We start from the raw sequence: 18,430 nt of genomic DNA, 5'->3' as shown, positions 1-18,430 counted from the left end.
GTACCACATCCTCTAATCATGCAACAACACTATACAAATCAGTAAAACTTTAAAGGTACAATATAAAAGTTAAATCAATCAATTAAGACATAATTAAACAATAAAAATGCAAAATATATAAAATTGTGCAATGGCAAACAATACTTTAACCAATTGTTTTACAAAAATGTGTTTCTCAAAGCGTTTCGCTAATATAGCTTCTTCAACACCAAGTATACCTAGTACAGTATAGTCAGCAAACTTAACAATGTAAATTCCAACAACACACTGTTACAGGGAAATATCTTCAGTGGTAAAGGATTACCAGGTAGGTGGTATGTGCCCATTAACAATATCTGACTGTATTATAGCATGACATAGCACAGTAATCTTACTCCAATAGAATCTACTGAGTAGAGTAGAGTTTAAATAGTGTCAGCACCTATTTTGTCCATTGACAGGCTTCAAAGCTGCCCTCACATAGGGCCTGATTTATTAAAGCTCTCCAAGGCTGGGAAAGAAACACTTTCACCAGTGAAGCTGGGTGATCCAGCAAACCTGAAATAGATCTGGTCCAGGATTCAAAACATTCAGGTTTGCTGGATTACCCAGCTTCACGGATAAAAGTGTATTCTCTCCAGCTTTAATAAATCAGACCCATTGTGTATGAATCGTAGCATGAGAAGTCTCTGCCGTCAATAAGATTTCTATGTTTCTATTGCAGAGTTCAACGTGAGTACGTATGCATGGTCCTATATACGGCTCAACGTACAATTTTTGCATTAAACATGTCAAGCGGCTGACCTTGGAACAGATTAAAAATATTATTAGATGTGTGAAAGATGCTAACAAGATTTCATATATAAGAACAATAGCTTATCCCAGAATTCATTACATAGAGCCCTGAGGCAGCTGACATTAATATCACACACTCTCTGTCTTGCTGCATGTATAAACAGCTGCAATGTGTTTGACTTGTATTGTAGTGAGCCGTTTGTCATATTCTCTGGTGGCTTGTCCTATGATAAAGCAAGCAGAAGACCGAGTCTGACCATCATGCACGGAAAGGCCATCACCGTTCTAGAGATGGATCACCCCATTGTCGACTTTTTAACTCTTTGTGAAACACCCTATCCAAACGGTAAGAGAAAAGAGATTTTTGCTGGGAAATGGTCTTGCATGTCTATATTAGATTCAAACAACAATAATACAGCGGGCAGGTCTATGTAAAATTGCTAAAGACCATAAAGAACCTAGACATCCCCATTTTTACCTAAATAATCGATTTAGTTAATGTCCAAATATGTTTGCCCTAACACTACACAACTATTACAAATCCAATGTAAGTAACACCTGGCTTTCTGGGACTGATTTATTGAAGCTCTCCAAGGCTGGAGAAGATACACTTTCATCAGTGAAACCTGGAATTGATCAGGTCCAGGATTCAAAACATTTGATAGCAAATAGCAAAGAAATCCATTCCAGGTTTGCTGTATCACCCAGCATCACTGATGAAGTGTATCCTCTCCAGCCTTGGAGAGCTTTAATAAATCAGGCCCACTATGTAAAAGTGACAGGTTCACGTAAATACCCTATCACCGTAAGTTCAGCAGCTCAGCTTCACCTGTTTCTGCCTCCCAGTATAAGCTCAGATCCCCCCATCTATAAGCAGTGGCCGGGTAGGTCTGTCCCTTACCTAACAATAAGCTTGATTTATTAAAGTTCACTAAAGCTGGAGAGGATAAACTTTCATCTGTAAAGTTTTGTCAATCATGGACCAGATCCATTTCAGGTTTGCTGGATCACCCAGCCTTGGAGAGCTTTAATAAATCAGCCCCAATTACTCAACAATTCAGTTTATCTTTTAATATCCTCCTAGCAGTAACTCAGCAGCTCAGCTCTCCCTTTTTTTTCTTTCCCAGAAGTGACTCAACAGCTCAGCTTGCCCTTTTTCTCCTCCTAGCAGTGACACAGCAACTTCGTTTCACGTCCCTACAGTAAATTCTTTGCTCTGCTCCCCTCACCAGTGACTCCACACCTCTTCCACTGACTTTCATAGAAAAAATGACCCTTTTTAATGGGTAATACAGGGGATCATTACCTTTACAGAATGCTCAATCCCTAAGAGGAATAGATTTTATTAGGTAGTTTAACATCCCCGGCTTTAAAAAAAACTGACTTGTATGGAGTGGCCCTTTATTTGTTTTTTTTTTTCAAAATGTGTAAGAAGAGAAACATCTGAAATGAGGAATTTCTTCCTTATTAGTTTAGTTCTGATTACAGCCAGAACTGGAAACTCAATTAACTTGTTTCTGCTCTTAGAATTCCAGGAACCGTACGCCGTGGCTGTGTTGATGGAGAGGGACCTTATCGTGGTTGATCTTACGCAAAGCAAGTAAGATGTTTATTGCTTTTCCTGCGTTATCTTGTCAAGTAGCCACCAATGGAATCATAAACACAAATAATGTCATGGGTAGATACGTTCCTTATTGTTACCTGTGCAGATTGTGGAATAAGAATCAAAATTTGATTGGTTGGTTTGGTCAATAGTCACATCCTATCACTCATTACATACATAACATACCCCTTTACAAGTATATCTTGGAAAAATGCATGCACGTTTCCCCTGATTTTATAATCTACAAATGCTGAGGTAGCTCCTAATGCCCTGTAGTGAACTGATGATTTAGTCCATCTGCTGCATTGCAATACTGAGCAGTCCTGATAGCTATGCTTGATGGAATACAAAACACCATCCACTAATGTTATGGCTAAAGAGAGGGGAAGGTGTTTTGTGGTCGAGCAGAAGAGAACAGAGTAGGGATGACAACATTCTTTGAATTGTAGTGCAGTAGGGGCAAAGTTTTCAGAACTAAGATCTAATTGGACGTCCAGCTGTACAGCCAGAGCCGCTGTTTTATAGGCCGGAGACATCCTAATATAGAGCCATTTATCCAACTGTACACCCATATAAAGATCTCAGATAAAGAGGGCTAACATGTTCCTATATGTCATACAACCAAATAAGTGTTCAGGGTGGAATTGTGCAAGTCCAAGTGAAATTAAGCAGCCCATAATAGCCTTCTCCTCACATAATGACAAGTGTGCAGACCTTGGAGTTCAGTGCAAAAATAGCGGAAGTCCCTCATATTGGTCACAGCAGGACATTCATTACTTTTCCAGGAATAAACATGGGAAAACATGCGGGTATTACAGATATGTGCTATGTATATATATATTTTTTTTTTCTTTACTGATATATACTCATAGCTGCTGGTTTACTGACCAGATACATATCAAATAGAACCGTTTATCCAACTGTACACCCAGAGCTGCTGGTTTATAAACTGGATACATCCTAATAGAGAGCCATTTATCCCACTGTACACCCAGAGCCGCCGGTTTATAGACCGGATACAATATACAAAGAGTCGGCTTGCAGCTGTTTCCAGCATGTTTAATGTCATTAGTGTGAGTTATGGAAGCCATGATAATAATGGAGTAGTAGGGTTTAGGTGGTACAGGCATTGTCTCTGAAGCACTTCAGTCTTTTCTTTCCTTATAATGATGGAAGTGATAACAGCAGCTCTTTTGCGTTACACATCTGTGACCCAGCGGCTAAGTCGGGGGGCTTCTCTTTGTATGCTTGCTATGTTTAAGCCGTTGTCTCGGAGGATGTGTCAGGCTGACATGGAACTCGAGGCTTCGGAGTGTAATTAAGTCGCTAGCACTTTGCAAACAAATTATTGACCTACCCAGTCAAGGGAATGAACTGAAAAAAATAATGGGATTCTGTAAAGATTACATTAATTGTCTAAATAATTGGTAACATTTCAGCTAGGGGTTCTGCGTATTTACCGACTCCTTTCCCTGATAAAATTAATTGCTTGACACTGATAATGCTAAAATCACACTGTTATTCCTAATGACTCTGCTAGCCATTTTACTCTTAAAAAACCCTTGTCTGATGTTACCTTGACAACCCGCCATTGAGGAAGTCTAGTTGGAGCGGCAGTTACTCATCCATAGGATGCACTCCTTACGTGTCACAAATTGAAGGGACGGATTTATGCTGGGGACTTGTCAATGTACTGTGTCATCTGATTGCTTCTTCTAGACAGGAAGTAGTGAAACTTTACCAACCGGAACACAAACAGGGAAAAGTTAGATATTTTCTTATCACTAACTTTGCCTTGATAAGCATTACCCTATTTCAATCATTGTCAACCGGACTTGAAGTAGGAAAAATCTTCCAAATGTGGTCAGATACAGATATAAATACCTGACCAAAAATGTAACCACTTTATTAAAAAACAAAAACCATTCAGGCTTTCAGGCTTTAAATATAATTCTCAGATAAAGACACTGAACTTCCCTATTACCTGTGCAGATTACAGAGTAAGAATCAAAGTCTGATTGGTTCATTTGGTCAATAGTCACATCCTGTCACTCAATACATACATTATATAACCTTTCACAAGTATATCTAGGCAAAATACACACACATTTCCCCAGACGTTACCCTTTATAAATACTGGAAGTACAGGAAAATATCTTAAAGAGATTCTGTGAGCTTCTAATGTCCTGTAGTGAACTGATAATACAGTCCCTCTGCTGCATTGCAATACTGAACAGTCCTGCTAGCTTTGCTTGATAGAATATAAAACACCATCCACTTTTGTTATGGCTAAAGAGAGGGGAAGGTGTTTGTGGTCCAGCAGAAGAGAACGGAGTAGGGCTGACAACATTCTAGTGCATCATAATATATATATTAGACCAGATACATCCTAATAGAGAGCCATTTATCCCACTTTACACCCAGAGCCGCCAGTTTATAGACCGGATACATCCTAATATAGAGACATTTATCCCACTGTACACCCAGAGCTGGTGGTTTATAGACCGGATACATCCTAATAGAGCCATTTATCCCACTGTACACCCAGAGCCGCTGGTTTGTAGAACGGATACATTTATCAAACTGTAAACCCATATATAGATCTCAGATAAAAACAGCTAACTTTTTTTTTAAAGATTCCATACAACAAAATAGGTGCTCAGGTTATGGTGGAACTGTGCTAGTCCAAGTGAAAGTAAGCAGCCCATAATGGCCAGATCTCCTCCTCATATGTGTGCAGATCTGAAAACAGATGTGCAGACCTTGGAATTCAGTGCAGAAATAGCAGAAGTCCTTCATATGGGTCACAGCAGGTGTACGGACCTAGGAGCTCTGCTCAGGAATAGCGGGACCCCCTCATAATAGACACAGTAGGTGTACAGTCTAGGAACTGGGTGCAGGGATAGTGGAAGCCCCTTATAATGAGCACAGCTCATTAGTTCTTGGGAAAGGGATGGTGGGACTCATTGATAATGGGTAATAATACTGTTTCACTGTAGGATATGTAAGAATACATTTTAAAAAGTAAGTAAAAACTGGTATAAAGTGAATTAATTACTAGAAGACTTGGGGAAAACACACTGGAGAAAAGCATTAAGTAAGAAAACTAAAACAAAACAAAGCTCACCTAGGCGAATGGTTCTTCTGGCAAAGCTGTTAATGTACTTGTGCACAGAGCGGGGTATCTTCTTGTAAGGTTTGTAATCTTAAATGTTCCCAATATCTTGCTGTAAGGCATAGTGATATGAGTTACAGAAAGCAGGAAGTGGCCCAAACTTTAGTTCAATATCCATTTTCATTTTTTTGAGCATCTGCGTGGAGTTTGGCTGTGAGTAAAATGATGTCAGTGTTAATTCCTATATCCTTTCTACACCTTAACTAACCAACTTACCCTTTCTGTCAGTTTTCCAATCTTTGAGAACCCTTACTCCATGGATATCCATGAATCTCCTGTGACCTGTACAGAGTATTTTGCAGACTGTCCCCCTGACCTGACTCCAGTTCTATATTCTGTTGGAGCAAAGCACAAAAAGCAAGGATACAGCAACAAGGTAATATGCAAGGAGAGCAAGTGAATAAAGGATCTGACATGGCTGAGAGACATAAATGGTGGTGATTAGGTCTTGTAATAATAAAATTTAAAACTCTTTATACCCCTATACATATACACAATATTGGACTTTTCAGGTACAATATCTAAGATTTATAGTTTTATCAGTACACAATTCATAATAGAAACAGATGTTTCCACACGTGTTACACATGTGACCTTTATCATTACCAACACTGTCCATACATAACATGTTCCTCTACGCATTCTGCATGACTTGCTTCATCAGGAGAAACACCTGTTTATGTATCAAAAACCATATATAATTCATCATATATCCAAGCTATGTCTCAAACCATAGAAATATAGGTGATTTGTGTAGGAGAGGAGCATTCAGGACTGCTCTCTGTTGATCTTTGGTGCATGTAGTCTGTGCATAGAGGGTTTTACATCTCAGCATAGAGCCAATATATTATACAGCTCTAGATAATTCTGCATGGTTTCATGGATGCTCCTGTCTCACATAAAGCATTGATGCTTCTAATGTTGGTGACCAAGCTTAAATATACGATGGATTACATATGGCGTTGACACATAAGCAGGTGTTTCTCCTGATGAACAGTCATGCGAGTAACACGTTTTTCATAGACAGTGTTGGTAATGATGATGGTCACATGTGTAACTGTTGATAAATTCTGTGTTCTGTGTTTATTTGTACTAATAAAGCTGTATATTTTAGTTATTGTATCTGAAAAGATCTTGTTGCTGTTTTTTTTTAATTTATAAACCTATGATTTGTTTTATATCTTACACAGCTGAACAACAAGGATTTTTCAATATATTTAGTGTATTTCTGGTCTGCTGAATCCAGAAATGACATGTTTCATTGAATTGGCTCTAGTTCCTGTGATACAGGAATCGGAATAGACGATTTTACCAACAACAAATGTTAACACAGCATAATATTATCAATCTTTATTTACACCAATGTTTTGCATTTTATTTAATAAATGTAGCATTATTTCCATGAAAGTTTCATTTGCCTTGTTTTTATTCATACATTTTCTTTTTTTACAGAAATAAGAGTTCTTCAAGAATAAGTTGTTTAAATTACCCTAATGTATTTTGTTACATTTGTGGTGAATTTTCTCAGCAAAAACAGAGAAGAAACATTACAGAATTTGTGAAACAAGCATATCTTGCATATTTTGGTATTAAACTGGGACCCCAAGATAAGAATTGGGCTCCCCATATGGTATGCAAAACTTGTGTAGTGTGTCTATGTCAGTGGAAAACTAAAAAGTTTGAAATTTGGTGTACCTATGGTATGACGAAAGCCCACGAAATCATCATAATGATTGTTATTTTTGTGCTGTGAATGTAAAAGGTTTAAATCATTACAAGAAAAACAAGTGGGAGTACCCTAATTTGGAATCAGCAAGAAGACCTGTGCCGCATGGTGCTGATGTTCCTATACCAGTGTTCAGTATACTCCCTGATATTCCTGTACCTGACATGGAGGATATACAGTGAGTGTAATCCAGGAGTTAGCAGTGAATATGAAGTGAATATGTTTCATCAAACCAGCAGTTCCACCAATGGAACTGAACTGGAATCAATGGACTTCTGGAATCAAACCAGAAGTCTGTCAAAACAAGCATCTGAACTATTAGCATCCGGGCTAAAAGAAAAGAACTGTCTGAGACCAGATGTTAAAATAACGGTTTATAGGACAAGAGACAATATTTCAAAAACTAGAGCCAATCTAGCAAAACCAATATCATACCTGGAATCTATACCTCAAACATAACCTAAAAATACTTTAACCTGTTTGGCAAGAAAATGTTTGTTGACCAGTGTTATTTTTCTAAAACATTGTGAGGAATAATTATTTTTAAGACTAAACTTAGACTAACAGCAATAATAAATATGCCATTTGGGGATATTTATATGTAATAAAAGTTTAACTGGGGTTTACATTTACTTTTTTGCCAGGTTATTGTGTATTTTGCATTTAAATATTATGCAGTATTATATTCAAATCTTTTCTTTACTTTTTTTTTTTGTTTTCTTTGCATCTTTGTTGCAAAAAGCCCATTGTTTACAAAGCTCAGTAGATTTTCACAACTGAGTGAGTCAGAGGCTTAAATCACTGACTCCCCCTATTTCTTACTGCACCATTCAGGATTTTAGACAAAGTGAACTTCTTTTTTTAGATAATCCTTAGTTTTCTGTGAATACTGTGATGAATGTTATAAAAATGCAATATGTATGACCCCAAACGAATAAAGTACATTTTATTATTACATTACATTACAAATTCACTAACATTTCAGTGAATTGCAACCCAGAGTGGGCTATGCTACATCAAATATGCCAAAAGTGAAATAATAGTCTTGTTTGTAATAAATAAATTAATGCTATATAAACAAAGACATCTTCCCTTTAAAGGGTAATTTTTCTGTATTTCTAGTAGGCAGCAGTAATATGTGATGCTATCATTTTGTGTGCTGCACAGAGTGTCCATTGTTTTCAGTAGCTCAGACCTGATCCATTAATGTTCACTGAGAATGAAGGAGAGATACAGCAAAGCCCAGGCACTGTCCATCACCACTGAGCAGAAAGCACAGCATGTACTTAGTGTAGATAACTAAAAACTATACATAGCTGGAGTGATAATGGAAAAGCAGGAAATATTACATCCAAGCAATATACTGATCTTCCATTCCATTCTATTCTGTACAGGAATGGCCGCTAACAGGAGGCATATGGAACCTTGGAACTACAGCCTACCCAGAAATTATCATTACAGGGTAAGGAATACACGGCTTTTTAGTGAAATCACACAAAACAATTTCATATTTTTGTATATTTATGATTGCAGAGACTGTTCCCTTACCATAATCCAGCAGCCTTTCTTGAACGTTTTAATATGGCAGACCCTTTAAATAGGTTTCAGGACTTCAGATAACCTGTGCTATAATTACTATATACCCAGCATACAACATTTTATCTTGGTAATCAGTGGGAAGAATGTCACCCTTACAGATAGCCAAAAAGATCATTGGTGACACTTAAACTGACCTCAGAGGTGCAAATTGCTCTTAACTCAAGGAACCAGGAGGAATCCTGGTTGAGAAACACTGGTCTAGAGGCATGATGTGGAGTATAAAATAGGGGGTTATAAATAGAAAAATTGTTTGCCAATCGCATAAAATTACATTGTTACCAACATACCTAATTTACCGAAAAACATGGGTTTTATGGGAGAGCACATATAAGTCTACACATACATAAAATCATTTTATTGTTTCATGTATATTAAAAAGATAAAAAAACAAATGACAATCTAAATTTGGTGCCTCCAGATATCAAAATTCACTGTCCATCCTCTAACTGTAATGCGCCTGGGCACACAAACCACGACCAACTCCAGATACCCTTAAATCAGGCTTTATTCAATATCATACAGCACAGCAAGGGTTAAGTCCAATAAAGCGAAGTACAGGAGGATAAGGCAAATGCAGGTCAAGAACAATCCGAAGTCAGGGCAGGCAGCAAGCAGAATGGTCAGTAACAATCCGAGGTCAGGGCTGGCAGAGTTCAAGCAAGGTGAGTTTCAGACCAGGTCACTAAGGTAATGACAAACAGATAAACTTTAAACCACATAGAGACACACCCAAGCACACTGTGTTAACAGAGGCTATAGCGGGCAATGGGGCGATGGACAGGCTCTCCTTAAATAGCCAGGATGACCAATCACCTTGCGCCACCTGGCACTGTCTGATGGGAGACTGAGTAAATCCCCTGCAGCTGATTGGCCGCAGGGAATTCAAACTAACTATGTCCCGCCCTGGGGCGAAGCAGCCGAGTGCCACGCCCTCGGGGGTACAAGAGGGACGCATGGTAACACGCGCACCTCTTCCCACAGTACCCCTAGGACGTGCACTACTTTAGTGCTGGGAGCAGGAACCACATTCAAAGGGATGCAAGGGCTGCTGCCTGGCTGATCAGTAATTAGTCCAGGGCGGATCCCTCCGCCTGCAGAGACAGACAAGCTGTGAGCAGAGGAGCAGCCTTGGTTATGCTGCTTGCTACTGAGGGGTCTCCCTCTGTGGCTGGGAACCCCAGGGACACCGCAGGCTCGCAGGGCGGGTAAGTTCCTTACACTAACTTAATCGATAATGATTACATTATAGGTACAATTAGTTACATAACATACAACAGCCTATAGTACGTGTTGAATATCAATCCTATTATATCTAACACGTTTTGCAGATAAAATCCATTTCATCTGGGAATGATTGTTTATACACAAAAAAGAGTCAAATACACCAGGATAATTCAATGCCCAATAGATCAGGCTGAAGTATGTAAGGAGAGCAGTTCCCCAAAATATAGAAGGAAGATTCCTCTGTATAGGTCTGGGATGCAATGAGAATAAATGCGAGGTTGTTTAACATTATATTCCGTCAGACAAGGTTTTACACCTTTTTCTCAATAATATTGTGAGGTTACACACTGAGCCTTGGACTGCCCAAAACAATTAAACAATGCTATGCTATGAATCAGCCAATCTCAACAAAAGTTCATCCAGAGATTCCTAGAGGTTTCTTGAGCTGCAGCTGTCTGTAGGTGACATTCTGACATTTACAGCTTTGATCTACAGTCAAATGAAATAGTAAATACAGTGAAATAATAAATTCTTAAATTTTATTTATCTAATGACGTGCAGAATTTTACCAAGTAATATTTTACGCAAAATTAATTTGACAGCTGCTCCTCATGTGTAATGCAAGGCAATTAGCAGCTGTCAATTTGACAGCCAGGAGGCAAGAGAAGCTGCAGCAGGGGGAAAGTATATTTTACCTCAAACCCCCTAAATAATTAATGATGACTTTTTCATATCCAAAGTTTTGCTGTACAAAACAGATTCATTAGCATGGTTTATTATGATAAATTATTATATAAAAAGAGAACTATAAATTCTAAGCAGATCATCGCAGCATGTGGTGGTGCCTTGGCCCCTGTGCTCTTATTTTGTTACACATATCTGTCAAGTGTTTGTTAATGTATGTCCCACCTGCACCTGCTTTTAATTACTGGACTACATTAATTGTGTCAGAGGGGTGGGTCTTGGAACTGGAAGAACTGCTTGCTGCTTCATATCTACATAGCACTGCGTAACAAATTAAAAATTGGGCCAAGGCAAAAGCGCAGCTGCAGAATGCCTACAGTAAGCGCTATTTCATTCACAGCTGACCTGTTTCGCTCTGAATGAAGAATAAGGTTGCCTAAGACTAGGTCTACTTTAAGCACCAGGGTCATTTAAGGCAGCTGCCAACCTTACGTGTACCCAATACAGCAAATGAAAAATGTAAGCATTGTTAGTCATCAAGAGAAAACCATTTAAACCTGCTTTTAATAATTCAATAAAAGCAGAGGTCTCAGTTATTATGTACAGGATTGTGTGGCGTTATCAATGCTGAGAGTTGGTGGATGCAGCAATGGAACAACTAAAATATGTCCAGCTCCACAATGGATAAATAAAAAGAATTTAAAACTGCTTGAAGCACTTCTTTAACCTGTGATTAGATAAGGTGTTTTGTTTCTTGTTTTGCTTTTTGTGTTTCTTCTGATGGGAGAGCCACAAATGGATTCACACATTGATTTATTAAAGCTCTCCAAGGCTGGAGAAGATACACTTTCAGTAATAAACCTGGGTGATCTAGCAAACCTCTAGTAGATTTCTTAAAAGTTACTTGCTGTTTGTTAGCAAATGTTTTCAATCCTAGACCAGATCCATTCCAGGTTTGCTGGATCACCCATGTTCACTGATAAAATTGTATCCTCTGCAGCCTTGGGGAGCTTTAATAAATTAGGCCCATTGTATTTACCTAGTTTAAGCTGTTTGTGTTTCTAATCTAGTCATACAAATGCAACACCTTAGTTGTACATTCTTCTTTAGATCTAACAGCTATTATATAGAGTGTGAAGGCCTGCCGAAATGCATACAAATGGAATAAATTGTTTAGGCAAAAAACCTGATTTATTAAAGCTATCCAAGGCTGGAGAGGATACACTTTCATCGCTGAAGTTGAGTGATCCAGCAAACCTGGAAATGATCTGGTCCAGAATCAATTACAATCAATCAATAACAAATAGCAAATTACTTTTATAAAATCCATTCAAAGTTTGCTGTATCACTCAGCTTCACTGATGAAAGTGTATCCTCTCTAGCCTTGGATAATAAATCAGGCCCAAAACATCTGCTACACTTGGTAGATATAAAAGTGACTGGATACATCATGTAAGTTCTGATTGTAACATGGAACCATATTAACACTACTAAGTGTGCACAGAAACAGTAAAAGATACCCAATCCAAATAGACATTTACCACCAGCCATGGGTGCAGAGGACCTGTCATTATCCCATATGCACCAACTGAAAATAAAAGCCAAATCATCCCTAAATAATTCTTCCTTTTTTCCTTTCTTAATTTTCCTTTGGTTTTCTTACGGGTAACCATGCATTTAAACAAAAACTTCACCAGATCCTGCTCCTCCTCCAACCTGTTTCATCTCTGGAGAATCACGTAGGTGACACACATTGGAAAAAAAAAGCAGGGTCCAGTGGATGGTGTTGTTTGAAATACATGATTTCCATGTTTCCTTTCTTTCTCTTTTTCTCTCTTTTTCTCCCCCTTTCTCTCTTTATAAATGTGTCCCTTCCCCTCTAATGCTATGAACATTGAAAGTTACACCTACAATATTTAATTTATATATTTCCAATATTCTTGTAGTCTTCACATACAAATGATACTACGTTTAAATTGTTTTATTTCATGCTTTGGCACATTTTCTCCTTTTCTTTTATCACCTTATCTCTGTATTGCAAGCACAGTCTTCTAACTTAATAATATTAATATTATTATTATTACACAGTATTTATATAGCGCTGACATATTATGCAGCGCTGTACAAAGCCCATAGTCATGTGACTAGCTGTCCCTCAAAGCGGCCCACAATGTCCCTACTATAGTCATTTGTCATTATTACAGTGTAAGGTCAATATTGGGGGGAAGCCAATTAACCTAACTGCATGTTCTTTTGGATTGTGGGAGCGCAGTGGCTCAGTGGTTAGCACTCTGGCCTTTGTAGCACTAGGTCCCAGGTTTGAATCCTGGCCAGGGTACTATCTGCATGGAGTTTGCAGGTTCTCCCCATGTCTGTGTGGGTTTCATCCCAAAAACCTGCAGTTAGGTTATTTTCCCCCCCCCCCAAAAAAAAATTGACCTTAGATTACATTAATGACATATGGCTATGGTAGATTGTGAGCCCCTTTGAGGGCCAGTTAGTGTCATGACTATGGACTTTGTACAGCACTGTGTAATATGATGGTGCTATATAAATACTGTATAATAATAACCTGGAGGAAACCCACACAAACATGGGGAGAACCTGCAATCTCTGATTCTTTTAAACTGGTTATTTATGTTTCATGGCCCTTGTATTATTTTGCTTTACTGTTTATGACAAAAATTTATTTGATGTACCCCATTTTTTTATTTTAAATACAATTATTGGTAAGCAAATAGTTCTCTATGGAATAAAGTTTAGGCAGGGAAGGAATGAAGACAGTGAAAGTGGTGATACCTCATATTCAGTTTGTGAACAATTGGATACTAAATACACTATTTAAAAATATATGGCTGAATTACATCTAATATTTGGCAGTAGCATTGTCCCCAATATAAAACAGATTTAAAAAAATGGAACTATTTGTCCTGTCAGATGTGCAGATCTCGAACACCTGATTTACCAGAAAATGCACTTTAGATACAAACTGTTGGTTTCACTTTCCAGAATCCACCAAACACAGAAATATCTGTTTCACATTTAGATTTAGGTGGTGAGGTGTTAACTGTTGCAGGAAAAAAGAGTAGACAATTAGAGGTACACATACATGTAGTATCATCCCAAACATTTCTGCTATCTCCAAAAGCCAGGCTGAACTCACATGCATAGCTATAACATTTACAAGGGTGCCAAAGTTTGCTTGCACACACCATGATCAATCAGTATGAATATAGGAATGGAAAGCTTAAAAGCTATGGAAAGAGGATGAAGAAATTATTACGAAAGAAGTAGCCAAAATGTTTACTACACACAATAATCAGGCTTAACTGTAAGGTTTACTTTGTGATTTGTAAAGATTATAATCTATATTTCTTATAAAGATTTATGTTTATGATACAGAGCATTATTTCAAAAATGTTATACCACAAACATGTACTACTGCAAAAACGTTTACATACAATCTTACAAATAATTACAAATACTAAGGGAGTGAATGAGTTAATAATAAACTAATTAGGGTGTACTAGGAGCCCATTCACACCTGTCCATCTTGGTGTGTTGTGTTATCACACTTTATACAGTTCATTAACATGTGTTGTGTTAAGGTAGCCCATCAAAATAAAAGGGCTACCAACACACCAGAGGGGATAGAAATCTGACACATGCTATTTATTTCCTAAATATAGTGTGGTGCCACTCGGAATAAATGGCACCACAATGTCTCATTATCACATGGACTTTTTATCAAAGAATAATATGGAGCTAATATTCTATTTTTTTTAACAATTTTTGGAAAATATTGATTGTAAATAATTTAAACAAAATAATAATTCATGTATGGAAACTTCAGTACTGGGGTTCATTGTTAAATTAAAAAATGCGGGTCCCCAAGTAATAGTCCTGCAGATTACACAGGGAGAACATGGTCTGGTCACAGATCTAGTAGATCACAGAGAGATCAGTGATTTCCCTGTGTAATCTGCATGACTAAATCCTGACCAGTACTTATTTGACCCTGCGTAATTGTTTTGAACTGTGCAGTATTTCTATATTCATTAATATTCAATACCTTTATTACAATACCATGCCTTGCGATATTCCTTTAAATTTACCATTATTTACATTCTATTCCCAGACATGCAGATGGATCGGTCAAGTTCTGGGATGCCTCTGCCAGTAAGTATCAATGATAAAATTTGGGCTGCTATAAAGCGGTAAGCAACAGAAGACTTGTTAAAGTAGCATGCATTTTAAAGCATTTGGCAACTAGCTCATCTACTACCTCAAGTACTGATAAAGGGGAATTTTTATAGTTCTCAAGACAAGGCCTGATTTAGGGCTTTCCAAGACTGGAGAATATAGATTATTATGGGGGAATCGAAGTAATCCAGCTTCCAGATTTCTTTAAATTTACTATTATTTGGCAAATGTTTTCAATCCTGGACCAGATCCATTGCAGGTTTGCTGGATCACCCAAGGAAAACCTTCTACAGTCTTGGGGAACTTTATTGAATTAAGCCCCATTGGCCGTCATATGCTTCTTTGTAATAAACAAATACAACTAATAAACCATTATGTATTCCTATAATCTTAGTCTGTCCTCTCCTGAGACTTTTATGTGCATTCTAGAGAACCCTTCATCTTTTAGTCAGAGGGACACCCTGAATTTTGTTGAAGCAACCTTACCAATCTTAGCCATTGTGCTCCTCTATCTGGTTTAATATACTGTAACCAACAAACTAATACCCAGTAGTATTGATTTCCTCCTATATACTTTTTTTGTTTTTCTCTGCTATCTTGGATTCAATTTAGGAGATTATTCCACATTCACTGTCTCTATAAAAATGGTTTCACCCGACAGGAAGTAAGGAAACATGTGCAACAAGTACACAGACATAAATATAAATCTTTCCATACTCCACTGGAAAAGAAGCATTTTTAAATATTTGTTGCTTTTTGTCTCTCCCAGTACAGCCCCAAATGTAAATGTGTAAACTTCTGACCACCACACCTATATTATTTACCATTTATATGGTGTTGCCCTTATCCCTTGGCCATGAATTTAGAGTTGACCCCTCTGTGGCTCTAACATCTTCCACTCTTCTGGGCTCTGTGCAGGACTCTTAGGTACCTTTACACCAAACCAGTCACACTATGCACTTATGGAAGTGGCTTGGGCACACGATATATGGTTATGTGCTCCTGTACTTTGACTTCAAATCCCTCCACAGTTCTTGTCCCACTTACCTACCTGATACACAAATCCCTCCATAGTTCTTGTCCCACTTACCTTTCTGACCTGATAGAAAAATACTCCCCTAGTTGCTCTCCTCTCTTCTCCAATGACCTACTAATGACTTCCTCACTCATAACCTTATCACACGCACGGCTCCAACACTTTTCTAGAGTTGTCCGACTCTCTGGAATGGTCTTCCTAGTCCTTTTCAGCTTTCTCCTACTTTCTGCTCATTTAAAAGAGCACTCAAAACCCATTTTTCCAAGGTGGCCCTCCCGTCTTCTTCTGTCTTTAAAAATCCTCACTACTCACCCATCATTCCAAATCACTCTTCTTATGGTGCCATAATTCCCCGACCTACTAGATTGTAAGCTCTTCAGGGCAGGTTCCTTTCCTCCTCCTGTGTCACTGTCTGTATCTGTCTGTCATTTGCAACCCCTATCTAATGTACAGCGCTGCATAATATGTTGGTGCTTTTCAAATCCTGTTTATTATTAATAATAATATTAATAATAATAAAGATACAATTAGGAAATGTGTACCTCTTTTTATACAAATTATCCTTAATTCCCTCCGGATCATCCGCACATTCTGAATCTGTAGGTTGTTTTTACATTAACTTGGAAATGTGTCTCTATTCTGCTTAATTATGTAAATACGCCTCCTCTGCACTGCTGTTGCTGGTAACATTCATAATTAAAGTGACATTATAGGCATAGCCGCCCTAACACAAAACAGCACCCATCTCTGCAGTGGTATAGTGCAGATGTAATTCATTTAGACATATCATATCTTAGTTATCCGATAACATCTGGCCCAGATAAGAATGGTGGATTGCAGCGGAATGGTTCTGAACGAGCAGCAGTTATTCCCTCGGTTAGGTTACAACATGTCCCAGAGATGTTGACTCACTTCATTGGTCAATTGAAGCACAGCTGCATGGAGCAGCAAAAATCACTTCCAGACGATGAGCCCTCCGCTGATCCGCAGCACCAGAAATAGCCCAGCCAGAGGTGACAGACCTTGACTTCCTGTTTGACTCGTTCCCTTCACCCCGAGCACTCTGTATGCATCACTTACTTCATTGTCCAAGAGAACTCAATCTTTGCGCATCACTGGATCTTTTATTTCCTAGTCTTTCCGCAATCAGAGAAGGAAATTGATAAAGTAAGATAACAAGTTGTACAGTGGTGTTGAATGCATTGACTCATCTGTGCTGCCTCATGGACGCTGCTGTGTAATGAATTGTTTACACCCAAAGCCAAGAATGCTTTGTATAAACAACCATAGTCAAGGTGAGGGTCTTGGTCCTTTGTGCTTCTTCATACAAGTTGCTCATTATTCTGTCATTTTAAGGTGTAAAGGTTTTTTCAGATCTGTGGTGAGTGAGCTGCAGCATATGGTCCCAACTTCTCCTAATCAAGTGAATAGTAAAGGTTGAAAACCATTTTTTTGCACAGGCCTGCAGCCTACCTCCAGTTGAGTTTGCTGTGCTCTCAGGAGCTGCCAACTGCCCCAAAAAAGTGTAAAAGGGCCCTTAACGCTTAACTTTGATCAGTGAAAATTACCTGCACATCAAGACTTCCAAAAAGCAATTAGGGGTTTTATCCGAAAGCCAACCTAGATGGTTTACAAGAATCATCCACTCCACTCCTCTCTTTTTGTTCTGCCCTGGTCCTTCCCTTTCAGTTATTTCCTTCTAGTTTCTTAGGTGGTTGTTTCCTAAGGGTGGTCTATATGCAAATGCAGTCCACCTAGGAATGCTTTTCTGCTGATACAGTGTGTGAGAGGCAGTGTTGTGATGTGAGAAATCACTGCTTTTGCTAAAGCCTACTATTTTATTATTATGAATAAACTGTATTTATATAGCTCCAATATATTACGCAGCCCTGTACATTTAATGACAGACAGATACTAACAATAACACAGGAGGAGGAGAAGTTCCTGTCCAAAAGAGCTTACAATCTAAGAGGTGGGGTATTTTGCTGTCATGGTGTATTTTACACAGACTTCTGCTAAACTAACACTCAGTCTGATCACCAAATAATTTATTCAGTACAATACTACAGCGTTGTACCACCTGTGCTAACCATGCATCTGCACAAGCATAGACGTAAAGCTGAGATCTGTGATTTATGCTGTGAGCAGTGATCAGGAAGAACTGGTCACAAGGGTTTAGGAGACAAGCTCAACATAGGGAAAGCAGGTTTGGCACAAGTTTTAGATTTGCCCATAGCTCAGTGATAACACAGGGGAAAGGTAAAACCTGGTTTTATATATATATATATATATATATATATATATATATATCATTTTGAATATAAACATATATTTTATACCCAGTGAGGTCATCACGGAATCTCTGTACTGTTTTTTCACAGCCAGATTGTCTGGTGCAATAGGTTA

At 38.2% G+C, this 18,430-nt stretch overlaps 1 protein-coding gene across 1 annotated transcript in view; it reads left to right on the top strand.

Moving 5' to 3' along the window:
* Positions 1-18,430, top strand: part of STXBP5L (syntaxin binding protein 5L) — a 176,529-nt gene that overhangs the window by 102,706 nt on the left and 55,393 nt on the right. Inside the window, exons 10-15 of the mRNA XM_072422851.1 lie at positions 966-1,120; positions 2,302-2,374; positions 5,781-5,928; positions 8,673-8,740; positions 14,924-14,964; positions 17,160-17,191. Coding sequence (XP_072278952.1) covers positions 966-1,120; positions 2,302-2,374; positions 5,781-5,928; positions 8,673-8,740; positions 14,924-14,964; positions 17,160-17,191 — 517 coding nt within the window. The remainder of the gene's footprint in view (positions 1-965; positions 1,121-2,301; positions 2,375-5,780; positions 5,929-8,672; positions 8,741-14,923; positions 14,965-17,159; positions 17,192-18,430) is intronic.

The sequence above is a fragment of the Pyxicephalus adspersus genome, chromosome 1 (assembly GCF_032062135.1).
Source record: "Pyxicephalus adspersus chromosome 1, UCB_Pads_2.0, whole genome shotgun sequence".
NCBI classification, from domain to species: domain Eukaryota; kingdom Metazoa; phylum Chordata; class Amphibia; order Anura; family Pyxicephalidae; genus Pyxicephalus; species Pyxicephalus adspersus.
This window is presented reverse-complemented; position numbering and strand designations above follow the sequence as displayed.